Source organism: Ahaetulla prasina, chromosome 2 (assembly GCF_028640845.1).
Source record: "Ahaetulla prasina isolate Xishuangbanna chromosome 2, ASM2864084v1, whole genome shotgun sequence".
Taxonomy (NCBI): domain Eukaryota; kingdom Metazoa; phylum Chordata; class Lepidosauria; order Squamata; family Colubridae; genus Ahaetulla; species Ahaetulla prasina.
Genome location: NC_080540.1, coordinates 291,069,110 through 291,089,256, shown reverse-complemented (window position 1 = coordinate 291,089,256; position 20,147 = coordinate 291,069,110). Strand labels below are relative to the sequence as shown.

The 20,147-nt window shown below is 45.9% G+C and overlaps 1 protein-coding gene across 3 annotated transcripts in view; it reads right to left on the bottom strand.

The window, feature by feature from the left end:
* Window positions 1–2,833: 2,833 nt before the first annotated feature.
* ZBTB7C (zinc finger and BTB domain containing 7C) overlaps window positions 2,834–20,147 on the bottom strand; it is a 144,934-nt gene continuing 127,620 nt past the window's right edge. For all 3 annotated transcript variants that reach the window (XM_058171007.1, XM_058171006.1, XM_058171008.1), the window contains 2 exons: window positions 5,031–5,689; window positions 2,834–3,239 (listed from right to left, as the gene is read on the bottom strand). In XM_058171007.1, the coding sequence (XP_058026990.1) occupies window positions 5,059–5,689 (631 nt within the window). In that variant the 3' untranslated portion in view covers window positions 2,834–3,239; window positions 5,031–5,058. The remainder of the gene's footprint in view (window positions 3,240–5,030; window positions 5,690–20,147) is intronic.

Genomic DNA, 20,147 nt, shown 5'->3' with positions numbered 1-20,147 from the left:
GCCTGGGTGGAGGGAGATACAGGAGACAGAGGCCTCATCACCTCCTCCACCTGGCCTGTCTCTGGCTCCTGGAGCTGAGCCAGAGAGGCTGGCCCTGCAGAGGGGAGCCCTGACGGCCCTTCCCCCTCACTCTCTGAGTCACTTTCTGGCAGGGGGCCAGGCCCGGGGGGGTGGGGGCTGGAGCCACAACACATGGTAACAAGGTTAGCCAATGAATAGGCATAGAAAACAAGGTCAGCCAATGAATAGGCATAGCAACTGGGTCAGCCATTGGGGACTGTTTAGCTTAAACATCGTATTTGTTTGTGTGGGGCCATAAGAGACAGCTTGGAGTCTGGCCATGCCTTAGGCTTAGCTGTTGTGTTCTGCCAGCAGCCTGCGGAGCTGGCAATGGACTCGGACAGCGATGAGGCTGAGGAAGAGCGTGGGCCAGTCCTGGAGGCTGGGGAAGGCCCACATGAGGCATATTTTGCTTCTGGCTGAGGTGAGGCCAGAGCCATTGGGGAGTGAGGTGCGGACTCCAGAGCCTCCAGAGCCTGACAGTAGTGAGGCAGAGGAACAGGAGGAGCTGCCAGAAGGCAAGAGCAGCTCAAGCAAAGAGGACGACTTGGGAGTAGGGCCAAGAGATGACTGGCCCCTCCCATATGGCTTAAAAGACCAGCAACGGCGTTTGGGCTTTACTGGAAAACAACGTTGGTAGCTTCGCCTTCTTACATTTATTTTGTATCGGTGTCTTCTGAACTTTTGCCAAAAAGGGCCTTTGGCAGTTTGCCTAATTGGACCAAGGTTGGTGATAGGACTGAGGAATTTGTGTTGGGAGGAATTTGCTTTAATTTAGTTGAACTCCGCTGGGAATGAAGTAATTCTCAGCTGTTCGAATAAAGTTTGTTTGTTTTTACACTGACTGAGTTTCCTACTACCTACTGGGGCCTGGGTCACAACATTAGCTTAACTGCCCTGTATAGAGGAGGTTCTTTAAGCTCTGTATTAAGCTGTGAGCTCTCAAGCTGCAAACTAGTCTGCTCTGAACTCTGAACTGGAAACTCTTCTCTCCTCTGCCTATGTGTCTGCCTGTAACTCCCACCACGTCGGAAGAATCAGCTATTGGTATTGTACATTTATCTTCATGTGTTATATGTATATAAAGAAGTTAATGCATCCAGCTGACTCAATTATCTCTGTGTGCTTTCTGGATCCGATTATTTCTGCAACAAACTCTTGACAGAATGTTGAACCCTTCTCTCTCCCACCCTCAAACAGCTGTAACAAGTTGACCCCAGGGGACTGTCCTGGTTGCCATATAGTAAACAACATCAAGCAATTGCTAGAGCATTAATAAAAGTCTGTAATGGTCTTTCCGCCAGGAAAAACGAAACAAAACAAAACATGAATCCATCCAGGAACCAGTTAACCGATAAACCAAGAGAAGATGATCCAGGGGCAATCAACCTTAACTTTTTAACTACAAGGACCGTAATCAACCCCCACTGTTCCACTGACCATGGAAAAGATCAGGCAAGGAAGTCCAAAGGAAAAGGCCTTTGAAAAGGATCCATTTTGTCGGCCCTTCACTCCAACAGAATGGCCCAGATCTGGTTAAGTGCATGGGATTAAATTTGGAACATGGATGGCACCCCTTTCACAAATCATTTTGTGTAGGTGCCCACTTAAAGGTAAAGGTTCCCCTCGCACATGCATGCTAGTTGTTCCTGACTCTAGGGGGTGGTGCTCATCTCTGTTTCAAAGCCGAAGAGCCAGCGCTGTCCGAAGACGTCTCTGTGGTTATGTGGCCGGCATGACTCAGCACCAAAGGCGCGCGGAACGCTGCTACCTTCCCACCAAAGGTGGTCCCTATTTTTTCTACTTGCATTTTTTACCTGCTTTCGAACTGCTAGGTTGGTAGAAGCTGGGACAAGTAACGGGAGCTCACCCCGTTACACGGCACTAGGGATTCGAACCGCTGAACTGCCGACCTTTCGATCTACAAGCTCAGTGTCTTAGCCACTGAGCCACCGCATCCCTAGGTGTCCATTTAAGAAGGCCCTAAGGGCATGCATCACCTTAGAAAGCAGGAATGTGACAAGCAAGTGTACTTTACAACTTTGCTGCCCCACAAGGTTTATCTCGGTATGCCTAGTTTAATGAAAAGAAGGACTAAGGGAGACACAATAGCAGCGTTCCAATATCTCAGGGGTTGCCACAAAGAAGAGGGAGTCAAACTATTCTCCAAAGCACCTGAGGGTAGAACAAGAAACAATGGGTGGAAACTGATCAAGGAAAGAAGCAACTTAGAACTAAGGAGAAATTTCCTGATAGTTAGAAACAATAAGTGGAACAACTTGCCTGCAGAAGTTGTAAATGCTCCAACACTGGAAATGTTTAAGAAAATGTTGGATAACCATCTGTCTGAAATGGTGTAGGGTTTCCTGCCTGGGCAGGGGGTTGGACTAGAAGACCTCCAAGGTCCCTTCCAACTCTGTTATTATTATTATTATATAATTATATCTTCCCCAGCTTTGACTAGTAAGCATACCAAACATCCTTCAGACAGCCAAATAATTTAATAAAATCAGTTAATACTGCTCAATAAATACATAAAGTGTATTTACTTGCCTTTTAGAAACACAAAATCTAGAACTCCAGGCCAAGTTAAGGATGATTGTCCCTTGATTATCTAAGGCAGACCTGTCTGATGTCTTGTTTTTTTTTTCTTTACATAAAGCAATCACATAAAAATAGTTATAAATAGAAAAATTTCAAAGGATTTCCCGCCCTTGCTATTACATCCCCGCCCCCCCCCACAATTCCATCATTCAGGAAATGTAACCAAAAAAGGGAAAAAAGCAAGAGAGGTCTTTTTTTTGAGCCCAGTTCTTGTGGATTTTACAGTTTTTAGAATCTTTGGATATTTTACAAGGACTCCGGGTCAGATAAAGCAGCCCAAAAAAAAAGAAAAAAACCAAAAAGTCAAAATCCAAAACAACCCCCCCTCTCCCCGCAAAATAAGATGTAAAACAGTCACTCGGAAAGATAATAAACCAAGAAAAATGAAGTCTGCAGTTGCTGCCGGAAATCCTGTTTTTCTTCCCTTGCATTTGTTGGAGCAAAGAAGAAATGTCTTTTGGGGCGTTTTGAAAAGCGTTCCGAAGGAAGCTTCGTTTTCAAGACAGTCCTTTTATAAAGGAAAAAAGATGTCCTCCCTTCTTGACTGGGAACCGGTGCAGTCCTGGAGAACGGGTCTGTAGGTAGAGAAAAGGGGAAAAAAATTACGCTTAATAATCAATATTTCCTCCCATTTGTATTTGTCAGCGACATCTCTCTGCTGCTCGTTGCTGAAGGCTCTGAGCAGCTAACGCTCAAAGAGGTCATAAAGAACCCGTCCATCAAAATAACTCCACCCTAAAATTTAATCAAAATCTCAAGGGATTAAAAAATTCAAAGTCGTGTCTCTAAGAAGTGCGTCCCAACTTTCAGAGTATGCCTGTCGCTTGGTCTAGAATGGAAAACTTGGGTCTTGCGCGTTCTTTTGAGCGCAGGAGGGACCAGGTAGACTGGATTTTAATGTATTAATTTATTTATAATTTTTAAAATTTTAAGGGTTTTGTATCGGTCTATGACCGTTTTAGTTAATTAGGCCTGTTAAATATTTCGTTTTAAATGCATTTTAAATCTGGGATTTTATTGTGTATTTACGTGTTTTAAATAAGGCTGTACACCGCCCTGAGTCCTTCGGGAGAAGGGCGGTATAGAAATTTAATTAATAAAATAATAAATAAATAAATAGGGAGGTGGGATCCCCTAATATCAGTGGTAGGATTCAGGCCGGTTCAGGCGAACCGGTAGTTAAATTATTGGCTGGCCCCTCCCCTTCCAGAATTCCCCAAGTGCCCGATTTTGGCTCCAAGGTAAGTACAGGGAGGCCTACTAGGCCCAAAATGGGGTGTGGGGAGTGCAGTGCAGTGCCCCCCTGTGGCCCGTTTTTGCTCCCAGGAGGCTTCAGGGAGGCCTCCCAGGGGGGTGCAGGAGGCCGAGTGCTGCCTGTCATATCCCTGGCCATGCCTACTATTAGTCTCTACCATGGTCCCTATTTTTCTACTTGTATTTTTTACGTGCTTTCGAACTGCTAGGTTGGCAGAAGCTGGGACAAGTAACGGGAGCTCACCCAGCCGGTCATTAGGGCAGAGAACCGGTTGTTAAATTATTTGAATCCCACCGCTGTCTAATATGTAGCCAGCAGCCAGTTCCTCATATGGCTGTAACCATGTGACTGGGGGATCAAAAGACAGAAACTCGCTAACAATGTCCCGCTGGAGCAGGGTTGGGCTAGATGACCTCCAGGTCCCTTCCAGCCCTGGATTATCCTCTGAAGCTGCGTCTAGTGCCAGGTTTGTAGTCCTTCCTTCCTCTCCTTTTCCCTCCCTCCCTCTCTCTCTCTCTCCTTCCTTCCTTCCTTCCTTCTTTCTCTCTCTCTCTCTCTCAAACAACCCCCCCCCATTTTTTGCCTAGCAGGCTTCAGCTTTTTTACCTTTAAAAAATACTTTTAAAAGTAAAAAAAAAAACAACCTCTGACGATCGCGTGGCTCAGCTGGGCATGGGGGTGGGCAGGGATTTTTGCGACCAGTTTTCTGAACCACCCGCCACCATCGCTACTGGAACGGCCAATCCGGTCCAAACTGGGAGCATTTCACCCCTGCTCCAGGCCTTGAATTTGACACCCCTGGATTAGACCTTGCCTGGCTAGGGAATTCTGGGAGCGGAAGTCCACAAGTCTTGAAGATACCAAGGTTGGATACCTCTTGGATTAGAAGAAGATCTCCAACTCCTTCTAACCCTGATATTTTCAATCTATAGCAAACCCCCACCCGTCAGTCTGGGGGGGGCTGCCTTTCCCCCTTTCCTAGCAGAATTGCCCACTTGTACCCCAAAAACATTCACTGTAGCCTAGGCAAGTTACATTCTATAGTTAAAAGTTGGGATTTTCAAATTTTTTCCTAGCAAAGTAAGCATTAGAGAGCAGCCATTGTACCTACCCAACCCGTTCCTTGAAAAGAAGGCAACTCAGTTGCTAGCTTCAGAGAGAGATGCCAGGGGGTTGAGGGCAGCCAGTCCATTGAACCCCGAGCCCCAAGGATCCGGGAGAGAGAAATACGGCCGTGCCGAGAGGCCCTCGCCATGGCTCAGGGCGAAGGCAAAGAGGCCTCCATTCCGTTCCAGGTCCAGGTGTGTCCTCCCAAACAGCTTCATCTGGGTTTCTTCCAACTGGTTCTCCAGCTCCTGCAGGTTCAAGCTGTTCTTGGCCGCTTCCATGAAGGGGCTGGGGCCCGGAAGGCACAGCCCGGGGCCGCCCAAGTGGCCGCTCATGTCTTCCAAAGCTGGGGGCACCAAGAAACTCTTGTCATCCGGTTGTCCGGTGGGGGCGAAAAGCAGGCTGGCCGCTCTCCAAGGGCCTGACTTGCGTCCTCTTCTGGGTCGGGAGATCCGGCAACTCTGGCGCTTGATGTGGCGGTGCAGGTGATCCGAGCGGGTAAAGCTCTTGTAGCAGAACTTGCACTGGTAGGGACGGATTCCGGTGTGGATCCTCATGTGGTTCTTCAGGTCATAGTTGTGGACGAACCGGGCGCTGCAGTGGATGCAGAGGTACGGCCTTTCCCCTGTGTGCTTCCGCATGTGGATCTTCAACTTGTCTTGCCTGGCCAAAGGAGAAGCAAAGGTTAAGGGCCGGTTTAGCTCACGCTGGTAAGAGCCTGTTATTAAGAACACAGTAGCCTGCAATTACTGCAGGTTCGAGCCCGGCCCAAGGTTGACTCAGCCTTCCATCCTTTATAAGGTAGGTAAAATGAGGACCCAGATTGTTGGGGGGGCAATAAGTTGACTTTGTAAAAATATACAAATAGAATGAGACTATTGCCTTATACACTGTAAGCCGCCCTGAGTCTTCGGAGAAGGGCGGGGTATAAATGTAAAAAAAAAAAACAAAAAAAAAAAAAACTCAGGAGGGGGATCACCAAAGCACAGAGTTGAAAGATCCCTGAGGTGAAACAAGGAAGGGGCAAGCTCCCTCCTAAAGTTCTCATGGGAACATGAAAGTGTTGAATTTATATTTTACCAACAAAGAAAATGTGAGGGTGATAATTTAAGAGCTGATCAGCTGATCCCATGAGAGGAATGAGTCAGCAGGGTTTTGGGCTGTTATCCCTTTAAGAGCCTGTGTAATAAGAGAAGGCCCTGCTAGAGTGTTTGTTCATTTACCGAGTTTCTTCCCTGCTATAATTGCTGTTTGTTTAGCTGCTGCTTGTAGCACATGTATGTATAGTATTCCTATATTCCTATTGCAGATTAAAATCATTATTTCATTCAAGCCACTGTTGGCTGTACTTGCTCCTGGGTTGATACATGGGATAGACCAGTGCACACTCTGACAGAAACAAAGGTAAAATATAAATTCAACACAAAAATAGTTAGTCAGAAAGGTGACTACCTGCGAAGGCTCCTGGATTGGGGCTGAAAGGCGAAAGAGGAAGCATTATGCTCTGTCCCATATTTGGCTAGACCAGGTTGTCCTGATAGACCAGTCTCAGTGCAAAAAACACACATGAAAGTGATTTTCAGGGCCATAAACAGAAGGCCTTGCCTTCTGCTAGGTCAGGGGTCTGCAAACTTGGCTCTTTTAAGACTGAGGAACTCTGGGAGTTGAAGTCCACAAGTCTTAAAAGAGCCAAGTTAGAGTGTTTTTCCACAGTTTGTCTCCCACCCAGGTAATAGCCCAGCCGAATTCTGCTTCTCAAGAGCAGTCAAGGTGAACAAAGTCCATGTACTCCCCGACTTACGACTGCAACGGAGTCCAAAATTTCAGTTGGTAAGTGAGTTTTGCCCCAAAACTTTCCAACTTTTCTGGCCTTAGTTGTTAAGTGAATCACTGCAGTTGTTAAGTAAGTAACAGAACTGTTGAATGAATCTGGCTTCCCTATCAACTTTGCTTGTTCAGAAAGTTTCAAAAGGGGATCACGTGACCCTGGGACACTGCAAAAAATAAGAGTCGGTTGCCAAGCGTCTGAATTTTGATCGCGTGACCATTTTTCAGTGCCATTGTAACTTTGAACGGTCACTACCTGAATTGTTGTAAGTCGAGGACTACCTGTATCGACACCTACCTGAGATTAGGGAAGGGGCCTATTACTCTCATTTACCGAAGGTAGCAATAGCAGACATATATATCACTTCACAGTGCTTTATAGCCCTCTCTAAGTGGTTTATAGAGTCAGCCTATTGCCCCCAACAGTCTGGGTCCTCATTTAACCCACCTCGGAAGGATGGAAGGCAGAGCCAACCTTGAGCCTGGTGGAATCTGAATTGCCAAATTGCAGGCAGCCGGCAGTCAGCAGAAGTAGCCTGCAGTACCGCATTCTAACCACTGCGCCACCACAGCTCATAAAATTACCTTTCTACACAATGTTTCTTAACCTTTGGCCGCTTTCGGATGTGTGGATTTCAACTCCCAGAATTCTCCAGCCAGCCCTGCTGGCTAGGGAATTATGGGAATTGAAGTCCACAAATTTTAAAACAGGCAAAGTTCTTAAGAAAGAAAATCTCCTTTGACTTGAGCTTAATGGCTAACATTTCCTGGACATGTCTATTTGGTAGTTATCTGTCTTACTGATAATTTCTTGCTAAATATCCCTTTTTAAAAGAATTTCTCAGCCTAGCAACCATCGGTGAGGCCTTCTGGTAGCCTCCCATCCAATGACAAGGCTTCTTTTTAATCCAATCAGTTGGAATTCTGGGAGTTGGCTGAGGAATTCTGGGTATTGATGTCCACACCAGTGATGGGTTTCAGAAATTTTTTACTACTGCTTCTGTGGGTATGGTTTGGTGGGCGTGGCATGGCTTGGTGGGCGTGGCATGGGAAGGATACTGTAAAATCTCCATTCCCACCCCACTCCAGGGGAAGGATACTGTAAAATCTCCATTCCCACCCCACTCCAGGGGAAGGATACTGCAAAATCCCCATTTCCTCCCGATCAGCTGGGACTTGGGAGGCAGAGAATAGATGGGGGTGGGGCCGGTCAGAATTTTTACTACCGATTCTCCGAACTACTCAGAATTTCCACTACCGGTTCTCCAGAATTGGTCAGAACCTGCTGAAACCGACCTCTGGTCCACACAACTTAATTTTGGCCAAGGTTGAGAAGTACAGATATTTAAAGACAAATCGGCTGCCTTGCAAGAGCTGGTCCCAAAACGGTTTGAAAATGTTAAGTTATGGAAAAGAGGAAAGAAGATTTAGGTACAGGTGGTCCTTGAGTTACAACCAAAATTGAACCCAAAATTTCTGCTGCCGAAGGGAGACATTTGTTAAGTGAGTTTGCCCCACATTACGGCTTTTCCTGCCACAGCGGTTAAGTGAATCATTGCATTTGTTAAGTTAGCAACACGACTATGCTTGTCAGAAAGTCACAAAAGCAGATTACGTGACCCCGGGGACACTGCAACCGTCATAAGTATGAAGCACTTGCTAAGTGTTGGAATTTTGATCATGTGACCATGGAGGTGCTGCAATGGTCGTGTGAAAAACGGTCACAAGTCACTGTTTTCCGGTGCCATAGTAATTTTGAATGGTCACTAAATGAACTGTTATAAGTCGAGGACTACATCTACATCTGCTCCATACTATAGAAAAAAATCTCATACCCTACAAAGAAATAGCTATTAAGGTCTGTGAGGGGCAGATATCACTTCTGGTTCGGAAGTAATATCTCCTACAGGGTTTTAGGGTAGACCCTGTGCTGTACCAATGGGGTATAAAGCCTGCTGACTGATGAATTCTGGGAGTTGAAATCCACATATCTTAAAAGTTCGTGAAGTTGAAAAATGCTGCTCTCTAAAACCCATTTAAGAGTCTTGGGGTGTTGACGGAGGGAGGAAGGATTTAAAAAATTAAGATGGGGTCTTTGACTGTAGAAATTGAACCCAGGACATGCAACTGTCACAAAAATAATAAATAGAATAGAATAGAATAGAATAGAATAGAATAGAATAGAATAGAATAGAATAGAATAGAATCTATTCTAGGTTGCTTTTCTCCTTGATTAGTTTCCACCCATTGCTTCTTGTCCTGCCTTCAGGTGCTTTGGAGGATAGCTTGACTCCCTCTTCTTTGTGGCAACCCCTGAGATATTGGAACACTGCTATCATATTAGAATAGAATAGAATAGAATGGAATGGAACGGAATAGAATAGAATAGAATAGAATAGAATAGAATAGAATAGAATAGAATAGAATGGAATGGAATGGAATGGAATGGAACGGAATAGAATGGAATAGAATAGAATAACAGAGTTGGAAGGGACCTTGGAGGTCTTCTAGTCCAACCCCGCAGGAAACCCTACACCAGTTCAGACAAATGTTGGAGCATTCACAACTTCTGGAGACAAGTTGTTCCACTGATTAATTGTTCTAAATTTCTAAGGAAATTTCTCCTTAGTTCTAGGTTGCTTCTCTTGATTAGTTTCCACCCATTGCTTCTTGTTCTACCCTCAGGTGCTTTGGAGAATATTTGACTCCCTCTTCTTTGTGGCAGCCCCTGAGATACTAGAACACTGCTATCATATTAGAATAGAACGGAATGGAATGGAATGGAATGGAATAACAGAGTTGGAAGGGACCTTGGAGGTCTTCTAGTCCAACCCTCTGCCCAGGCAGGAAACCCTACACCACTTCAGACAAATGGTTATCCAACATCTTCTTAAAAACTTCCAGTGTTGGAGCATTCACAACTTCTGCAGGCAAGTTGTTCCACTGTTTAATTGTTCTAACTGCCAGGAAATTTCTCCTTAGTTCTAAGTTGCTTCTCTCCTTGACTAGTTTCCACCCTTTACTTCTTGTCCTGCCCTCAAGTGCTTTGGAGAATTAGTTTGACTCCCTCTTCTTTGTGGCAGCCCCTAAATATGGCGGTTGCCAAATGCCCAAATTTTGATCATATGACTGTGTGGATGTTTCAATAATCAAAAGTGTGAGGACCAAGTCGTAAGCCACTTTTTCCAGCGCTATTATAACTTCAAAGGGACATTAAACGGATGGTTGTAAGTTGAGGACTACCTTTATATTCCACTTTTCTTAATGAGTTGAAGGAATAAATAGGCGATGAGGGGTCCTTGGCGCTCTCTGAGCTGGCTTGTTTTCTTGCAGATGTTTCATTACCAAACTAGGTAACATCATCAGTGCTGTTCTAGGACTGATGATGTGACTTAGTTTGGGTAACGAAACGTCTGTAAGAAAACAAACAAACTTATTTATTTATTATTTAGATTTTTATACCGCCCTTCTCCCGAAGGACTCAGGGCGGTGTACAGCCAGATTAAAAAACAGTACAATATACAAATTAAAACAAAATTAAAATAACATATTCTATAAAGTCCTCCGGGAGAAGGGCGGTATAAAAATCGAAATAAATAAATAAATAAATGGCCGAAAATTTAAAACCGTCAAATTTGACCCATAAAATTCATAAAAATACCCCAATTAAAATTATTAAAATTCAAAAAGTTAAAAAAATTAAGCCAGTCCCGCTTGGATAAACAAGTGCGTTTTCAATTCACGGCAAAAGGTCCGAAGGTCAGGTAATTGACGCAAACCAGGGGGAAGTTCGTTCCAGAGGGTAGGTGCTCCAACAGAGAAGGCCCTTCCCCTGGGGGCCGCCAGCCGACATTAGAGAGCACCAAGGACCCTTGATTTCAACCCTGAGCTACGAATATTCTCCTTTGATAAATAGATGAGGGACGTCTTCACTGCTTTTCTTTAAGATGGAATCCACCGTGCAAACAGCTGGCTGGATGTCCCAAAGGTGTTTTTTTCAGGAGGCAGCTGGACTTTCTTGTTTCTTGAAACAAATTTTTGGGACAACCATGACCTAGAGAATCTCCAGAGACTTTTAGCTGGTCGAAGGGTTTCCCTACTGCATGAGGAACCAAGCTAGCTCCCACGTCTAAATCCTGTTTAAGATGTTTCTCAGGTATTCACATGAATGGGATGCACAGAAGGAAGCCTCTTCCAATGCAGCTGTCCTGGAAACGCTGTTTTCCAGAGAGGCTGGACTTCAATTCCCATCGTCCCATGGCCAGTCTAGGGAAGAGAAGGACCAGGGGAGGCAGGACAGCAGTGTTCCAATATTTGAGGGGCTGCCAGAGAGAGGATGAGGAGATCAAACTATTTTCCAAAGCACCTGAAGGCCAGACCAGGAATAATGGATGGAAAACCGATCAAGATTCAACCTGGAAATAAGGATAATTTTTTTGATAGTGAGAACAATGGAACAGAAGTTGCCTTCGGAAGTTGTGGGAGCTTCATCCCTGGAAGCTTTCAAGAAGAGACTGGACTGCCATTTGTCAGAAATGGTGTAGGGTCTCCTGCTTAGGCGGGGTGGGGGTTGGACTAGATGACCTATAAGGTCCCTTTCAACTCTGTTAATCCAACTTTGTTTCATTTTAAATGAGAAGCTTTCTCACTTTTCATTTGTCCATGCCGGCTGGGGAGAACCATGTTCCTAACTTAACAAATGCAGTGATTCGCTTAACAACTGTGGCCAGGAAAGTCCTAAAACGAGACAAACTCACTTAACAAATCGATAGTTTCACTTAGCAGCATAAATTTCGGGCTCGCCTAGAAGGCATCTTGTAAATGGGCTTAGGTTACCCCAAAGAGTTCTCCCTTGTCTTCTGCTACCATAAAGTTCTCATTACAGTTAGGCTGAAGTTGTTTTACAGGTAGTCCTCGAGTTTTGACCACAATGGAGCCCAACACTTATGCTGCTAAGTGAAAAGTTTGTTAAGTGAGTTTCTCCCATTTTACAATGCTTCTTGCCACAGTTCTTAAGGGAATCATCGCATCTGTTAATGACCCAGTTATTATTATTATTATTATTATTATTTATTAAACTTTTATACCGCCCTTCTCCCGAGGGACTCAGGGTGGTGTACAGCCAAGATAAAAAACAATAAATATACACAGTTAAAAATCAATTTAAAATACCTATTCAATAGTGGCCGAATTAAAACCGTCGAATTGACCAACCTAAAATACCCCATATAAAATTACAGAAAATATAAAAAATTTAAAATTTTAAAATTTAGAAATTTAAAAAATCTAAAAAATCAGTCCAGTCCCGCTTGGATGAATAAATAAGTTTTTAATTCCCGACGAAAGGTCCGAAGGTCAGATATTTGGCGCAAACCGGGGGGAAGGTCGTTCCAGAGAGTAGGAGCTCCAACAGAGAAGGCCCTTCCCCTGGGGGCCGCCAGCCGGCATTGCTTGGCGGACGGCACCCTGAGAAGACCCTCTCTGTGAGAGCGTACGGGTCGATGGGAGGCATAAGGTAACAGCAGGCGGTCCCGTAAGTACCCGGGCCCTAAGCCATGGAGCGCTTTAAAGGTGGTAACCAGAACCTTGAAGCGCACCCGAAAGACCACAGGTAGCCAGTGCAGACTGCGCAGGAGTGGTGTTACCCGGGAGCAACGTGGTGCTCCCTCAATCACCCGTGCAGCTGCATTCTGGACTAGCTGAAGTCTCCGGGTGCACCTCAGGGCTACCCCGGGACACCGCAACCATCATAAATATGACTGGACTGCCATCTGTCAAAATCGTGTAGGGTCTGCTTGGGTGGGTGGGGTTGGACTAGATGAACCTACAAGGTCCCTTCCATCTCTGTTAATCTGTATCTGTGTCTACTACCAAACAGGCCGAGAACTGAAGAAGCAGGGAGAGCCTTGGCCAGCAGATGGCAGCACAAGCCCACATTGTCAAAGGAGCTGGTCCCAAAGCAGAAGGCTATATAGCTACTGGCTTCCTTTGCTGTTATCACAATATCCCAGTAACTCCTCAGAAATAGCATCCACAAACCAAGACTTTTGATCTTTGACTTTCCATGCAAGTATAACCATGTGGATTTGGGTAACTCACAATTCTCCTCCAGTCTGGATCCAGGAGCTGCTTTAAGGATTTGTCAAAGTTTTAGCCAAAGTTTTACGCCGTAGTTTAACACGGCATCCCTAATCACTTCCTCTAAATACCAAGGAGAGACATTCACAGAGTAAGGTGAACTGGCAAGTTCGCTGCACGTTGGCTCTGCTCATGATATGAACCCCAACCTGTTTGTCAGTTTAATACAGGTTTCTCCAACCTTGGCCACTTTAAGACTTGTGGACTTCAACTCCCAGAGTTCCTCAGCCAGCAAAGCTGGCGGTGGAGCTCTGGGAGTTGAAGTCCACAAGTGTTGTCTCTGCATCCCCCCGAGTCAGGGCCCCTGCCAGAAAGTGACTCGGAAAATGAGGGGGAAGGGCCATCAGGACTTACCTCTGGAGCACCGGCTTCCCTGGCTCAGCTCCAGGAGCCAGAGGCAGGCCAGGTAGAGGAGATAATGAGGCCTCCGTCCCCTGACTCTTCCCCCCCAGGCCACGCCTCCAGACCCGGCTGATGGCAATCAGGCCTGGCTGGACCCTAGGTTTCCTAGGCAGGAGAGGTGGGAACAACAGAAGCAAGAGTGGGGCAGGCCTAGGAAGAGCTGAGTCATGGAGCCACACCCCACAGGATATAAAAGTAGCAAGGGCTGCTATACCCCTTCGTGGCAAGCAAATCAACTACTTAACTAGAGCTGAAGTACTGTTTGTTCCTGGTTGATTACAGAGAGATAACAGAGATACTTGGCAGACGCTTGCTAGTTTGCTGCCAGAAGCTGATAGTTGCTGGCTAATTAAGTCATCGCTTGGACTGAGGCGAGGGGGACAGAACAACAAGTCTTAAAGTGGCCAAGGTTGGAGAAACCTTGGTTTAATGAGTCAAGGCTTGCCTTCATCCAACGTACTACAGGTCGTCCTCAACTTACAACCACAATTGAGCCCAGCATTTCTGTTGCTCAGCGAGACAGTGGGTAAGTGAGTTTGCCCCCATTTTGCAAACTTTCTCACCACGGTTGTTAAACGTTACTGACAGTTGTTACTTTTATGCCTTTTCATGCTCCACTTGTTAAGTGAATCACTAAAGCTGTTAATAAATTAGTAAGCAGGGTTGTGAAGCGAATTTGGTTTCCCCATTGACTTTGCCTGTCAGAAGGTCGCAAAAGGAGAACACAGGACGCAGGGACATGGCGACCATCGTAAATATGAGTCAGTTGCCAAGCATCTGAATTTTGATCACGTGACTACCCTGTTTTCCCCAAAAATAAGACCGAACCGGAAAATAAGTCCTAGCGTGATTTTTTTCAGATGCTCGTAATGTGAACCCCACCCCCAAAATAAGCCCCAGTTAAGATTCTCAACCAGATGGATGCATTTAGTACCGTATTTCCCCCAAAATAAAACCCAACAAAAAAAATAAGTCCTAATATGGCTTTTGGAGCAAAAATTAATATAAGACCTGGTCTTATTTTCGTGGAAACACGGTATGAGGATACCACAGTGGTTATTAGGGTGAAAAATGGTCACAAGGTCGCTTTTTTTCACGGCAGTTGTAACTTTGAATGGTCACTAAACAAATGATTTAGTCGAGGACTACCTGTATGACAGTCCCAATTACAGTCCAAAATTAAACCTTTAAGCACAATCGATCTTTCCTCAGCCAGGTGTCCTCGAGGTATGTTGGCAGAGCAGGGGATGCTGTTCCCAATTTGTCTGAAGGGGCACCAGGTTGGAGCAGAGAAAGGGCACCTCTGTGGATCCCATTGCTCCAGGAAGAGCAGAGGCCTGGCCCTAAAACTGTGCGTCCTGAATCAAACTTCAGGAGATCTCTTCCTTCCTTTCTCTCTCCCCATCCAGCCAGTTGACAGTGTTCCAATATCTCAGGGGCTGCCACAATATCTCAGGGGCCTCTGTGGCTCAGGCTGCTAATGCAATCTGTTATTAACAGCAGCAGCCTGCAATTACTGCAGGTTCTAGTCCCACCAGGCCCAAGGTTGACTCAGCCTTCCATCCTTTATAAGGTAGGTAAAATGAGGACCCAGATTGTTGGGGGCAATAAGTTGACTTTGTATGTAAATATACAAATAGAATGAAGACTATTGCTAACATAGTGTAAGCCGCCCTGAGTCTTCAGAGAAGGACGGGATATAAATGCAAATAAAAAAAAAAAAAAAAAAGAGGGGATCAACTTATTCTCCAAAGCACCTGAGGGCAGGACAAGAAGCAACGGGTGGAAACTAATCAAGGAGAGAAGCAACTTAGAACTAAGGGAGAAATTTCCTGACAGTGAGAACAATTAACCAGTGGAACTCCTTGCTTCCAGAAGTTGTGGGTGCTCCATCATTGGAGGTTTTAAGAAGAGACTGAACAACTGTTCATCTGGAATGCTGTAAGGTCTCCTGCTTGAGCAGGGGGTTGTACTAGAAGACCTCAAAGGTCTCTCCAACTCTATTATCGCGTCATTCTGACAGAGCAAAGGAAGGTATTTAGAACAACAGAGTTGGAAGGGACCTTGGAGGTCTTCTAGTTCAACCCCCTGCCCAGGCAGGAAACCCTACACCACTTCAGACAAATGGTTATCCAACATCTTCTTAAAAATGTCCAGTGTTGGAGCATTCACAACTTTTGCAGACAAGTCGTTTCAGTGATTAATTGTTCTCACTGCCAGGAAATTTCTCCTTAGTTCTAAGTTGCTTCCCTCCTAGCTGAGTTTCCACCTATTGCTTCTTGTTCTGCCCTCAGGTGCTTTGGAGAATAGTTTGACTCCCTCTTCTTTGTGGAAGCCCCTGAGATATTGAAAGACTGCTATCATGTCTCCCCTAGTCCTTCTTTTCATTAAACTAGACATACCCAGTTCCTGCAACCGTCCTTTGTATGTTTTAGCCTCCGGTCCCCTAATCATCTTCATCACTCTTCTCTGCACTCTTTCTAGAGTCTCCACATCTTTTATACATCGTGGCCACGAACAGGAATCGTGTCTTCCCCAAAAACTGAACTCTTGATCTGCATAAGACTTTTACAATTTAGCCAGGGGCTGGGTGCAATTCACAGGGGCCCAATTCTGTTTCGCAGCAGCTCTCCCAAAGTAAGCACGATGCCTGTTCTAACTCCCAATCTATGAAATCAATCTCAATTTCACTGAGGGCTGCCTCAGGCTTGTGTTCGACCTGGGGGGGCAGGAGTGGGCGTGGCCAGAGTGGGCGTGGCCAGCTCAAGGTCACTCATGTCAGGGCCACATGTGGTGACCAAGTGCTAAGGCAGGACTTCCCTCCCTCCCTCCCCTTCTTTTTCCTTCCCTCTCCCTTCTCCTTTCTTCTTCCTTCCCCTCTTTCCTTCCTTTTTCTTCCTTGCTCTCTTCCCACCTTTTCCTTCTTTTTCTTTTTTAAGGTTTTTATTGATTTCAGTACAAGAACACAATACGACACAAACACGCATAACACAAACACATCATATGTGTTTTCTTTTTACATGTCAGTTGCGTTCCACCTGCTTTTTGCTTTATATATTCCCCTTTTTTTCTTTCTTTTATTATCTGTCTTTATCGTCCCTTTGCATCTGGTTTTATTTTATTTTTATTTTTTTTATTTTGAATTTATATCCCGCAATCATAAGCTAAACATATGCTAACTATCCATAAACTCTCATCCTACCCTAGGACCTTAACTCTCCTTTTACATACAGAGAAATATTCCATTCTTGAGTTTCTCTTCGGAAAGAGCGGGCTGGAGAAATTGCATGTCAAGCGAACAAATTAATATTAATTTTTTTTTATTTGCATTTATATCCTGCCCTTCTCCGAAGACTCAGGGCAGCTTACACTATGTCAAGCAATAGTCTTCATCCATTTGTATATTATATACAAAGTCAACTTTTATTGCCCCCAACAATCTGGGTCCTCATTTTACCTACCTTATAAAGGATGGAAGGCTGAGTCAACCTTGGGCCTGGTGGGACTAGAACCTGCAGTAATTGCAAGCAGCTACTGTTAATAACAGACAGACTTAGTCTGCTGAGCCACCAGAGGCCCCCTTATTCATTTACAATATTTTCCTTCTTTTTCTTGCATGCTCAAATGCCAAAGGGGAAACATTTCTCCTTTTGTTTTGTTTCAGTTTGTTTTCCTGGCCCTCTGCCAGCAAAAATGGAGCCCGTGGCGGTGGTGTGGGGGGGTTAGCAGATCTAAGCAGCCTGCGGGCCGGATTCGACCCACAGGCCTTGAGTTCGACACCCCTGAGTTAGATAAAGAGAAAAACTTTGTCCTGATTTTGCTCAGAAAGAAAAGCAAAGGCAGAGAATATGAAATATCCACATTCAAATATGACAAATCCCTCTGTATGCCTCACCCCTCATTCTTCTTCTGTGATTCTAAAGTAGACCTTGTAATGGACTGACTTCCATTCTTTCTTTCTTTTTTGCACTACGTTTGTGAAGACTGTTGTGGTCCGCCAGCAGCCTGCGGAGCTGGCAACCGAGTCAGACAGCGATGAGGCTGAGGTGGGGCCAGGGCCATCGGGGAGTGAGGTGCGGACTCCAGAGCCTCCAGAGACTGATAGTAGTGAGGCACAGGAGGAGCCTGTTCCTAATGCACGCATGAGAAGAGCTGCCAGAAGGCAAGAGCAGCTCAAGCAAAGTGGGCAACTCGGGAGTAGGGCTAAGAGATGATTGGCCCCTCCCATAAGGCTTAAAACAGACCAGCAACGGCATTTTGGGCTTTGCCGGAAAACAACGTTAGTAGCTTCGTCTTCTTGCATTTATTTTTGTATCGGTGACATCTGAACGTTTGCCAAGAAAGGCTTCTGGCAGTTTGCCTAATTGGACCAAGGTTTGTGATAGGACTGAGGAATTTGTGTTGGGAGGAATTTGCTTTAATTTAGTTGGACTGCTCTGAGAATGAATTAATTCTCAGCTGTTTGAATAAAGTTCGTTTGTTTTTTCACGGACTGAGTTTTCTACTACCTACTTGGGCCTGGGTCACAACAAAGACTTGTACTCCCACCCAATAGGAGAGAATCTGCGTAGCTAGGCGTTGAACCATTGGGTCCAATAGCAAATCAATGTACCAGCTTTGACTTTAATTAGTCTAGTCCAGGAGGTGTCCAACCTTGGCCACTTTAAAACTTGTGGACTTCAGCTCCCAGAATTCCCCAGCCAGCAGGGTTAAAGTTAACATCAGGCCAACGATCAAGTAAACAACACCCCAATCAACAAACTGCCAAAGAAGCCAATGGCAAACAGCCGAATCAAAGAATCTCTAAGGCCACCCCCACCGACACCGTTACGCAAGTTTATATGCTAGTTCAGGGGTCTCCAACCTTGGCCACTTTAAGACTTGTGGACTTCAGCTCCCAGAATTCCTCAGCCAGCAAAGCTGAGTTGAAGTCCACAAGTCTTAAAGTGGCCAAGGTTGGAGACCCCTCTTCTAGTTTATACTTATAGACACTAGAATACAACAGCCATCTGTCAGAAATGGTACAGGGCAGCGCTGGCGAACCTTTTCGGCACCGAGGGCCGAAACGAGAGTGCGCGCGCACGTGCTAAACACCGGAAGAGCAGCCGCCTGGTGTGCATACGCGCACCGGGTGGCTGCTCTTCCAGTTTCCGGCCCGCAAATGCGCGCCGGCCACCTGGTCTGATGGTTTCTGGCGTGCATGTGTGCACGAAGACCAGCTGGCCAGTTCGCATGCGCACACTGGAAAGCGGAAGAGCAGCCGCGTGGTGCTCATGCACGCGCTGTGAAGATGATCTTCACCACCTGGTCTGATGGTTTCTGGCGCTCCTGTGCACGTGAAGATCAGCTGGTCGGCACACCGGAACCTGGAAGAACTACGGGTGACGGCTCGTGTGCCCAGAGAGATGGCTCTGCGTGCCACTTCTGGCACACGTGCTATAGGTTCACCATCATGAGTACAGGGCCGTGATGGCGAACCTATGGCACATGTAGTCATATCAGTGGGCATGCGAGCTCAGCTCCGGTGCACATGCACGCACTGGCCAGCTGATTTTCGGGCCTTCTGGGCTGACCAGAAGTAGGGAAACAGGCTGTTTCCTGCCTCCAGAGGGCCTGGGAAGGCCCGTTTTTCTCTCTTACTTGGCTCCAGATCTTCTCCAGGAGTCTGGAGGCTGGGGACAGCAAAAAAGTCACTTCCTGTCCATCCAGAAGTTGGTAAATGGGCCGTTTCTGGCCTCTGGAGGGCCTGGGGAGGGGTGGGAAAGGCAGTTTTCCCGCTCCCCCAGACTCCTAGAGAGGCTCTGGAGCCAGGTAAGAGAGAAAAACGGGCCTTCCCAGTTTTATTGGGCTGTAGCGTGTCGGGGGGGGGGAGAAAGAGTTGTGTGCGCATGTGCGAGGGTAGGGTGCATAGAATTATGTGTGTGGGCACGCACACGCGTTCCCCCCCTCGCCCCTCCCCTCTTTTTGGCACACGATGGCAAAAAGGTTGGTATAGGGCAGTGGTCACCAACTGGTGGTCCACGGACCACCGGTGGTCCGCAAGAAAATTTTGGTGGTCCACAGAAAAATTATTTGCATTTTTACATTGCACTAAGTACTATTTATCTTTTTCAAAAATTCATATCAGTGGTCCGTGGGATTTAAAATTATGAATTTAGTGGTCCCTGAGGTCCGAAAGGTTGGTGACCACTGGTATAGGGTCTCCTGCTTGAGCAAGGGGTTGGATTTAACCTTCAAACTCTGCTGTTCTGTTCTGTTCTGTTCTGTCCTAATCCTATTCTATTCTGATTTCTTGTTCTATTCTGTTCTGGCTTGTTCTGTCCTAATCCAATCCTAATCCTAATCCTAATCCTAATCCTAATCCTAATCCTGTCCTATCGCATCGCATCGCATTCTATTCCCATTCACAGCAAACCGCACTCCTTACTATCATTGATGATGTTACCTAGTTTGGTAATGAAATGTCTGCAAGAAAACCAGCCAGTTCGGAGAGCCCTACGGACCCCTCATGTCAACTCTTGAGCTACAAACATTCTCCTTTATTAGCACCCCTGGCCTAGTCAACAGCTCAGGGATTTCCAGCTCATCTTTCACCCAAATCCCAACCAGAGGTGCCCCTGTTTTACACGTTGGAGATCAGCCAAGGAGGGACAACCAAAGATTGATGGTGTGGATGCTCTACAGCCAGAGGTGGCTCCTTCTCAATATCACACAGGCGGTAGACGCAGCTGGGAAGGTAAAACAAACATGCCGA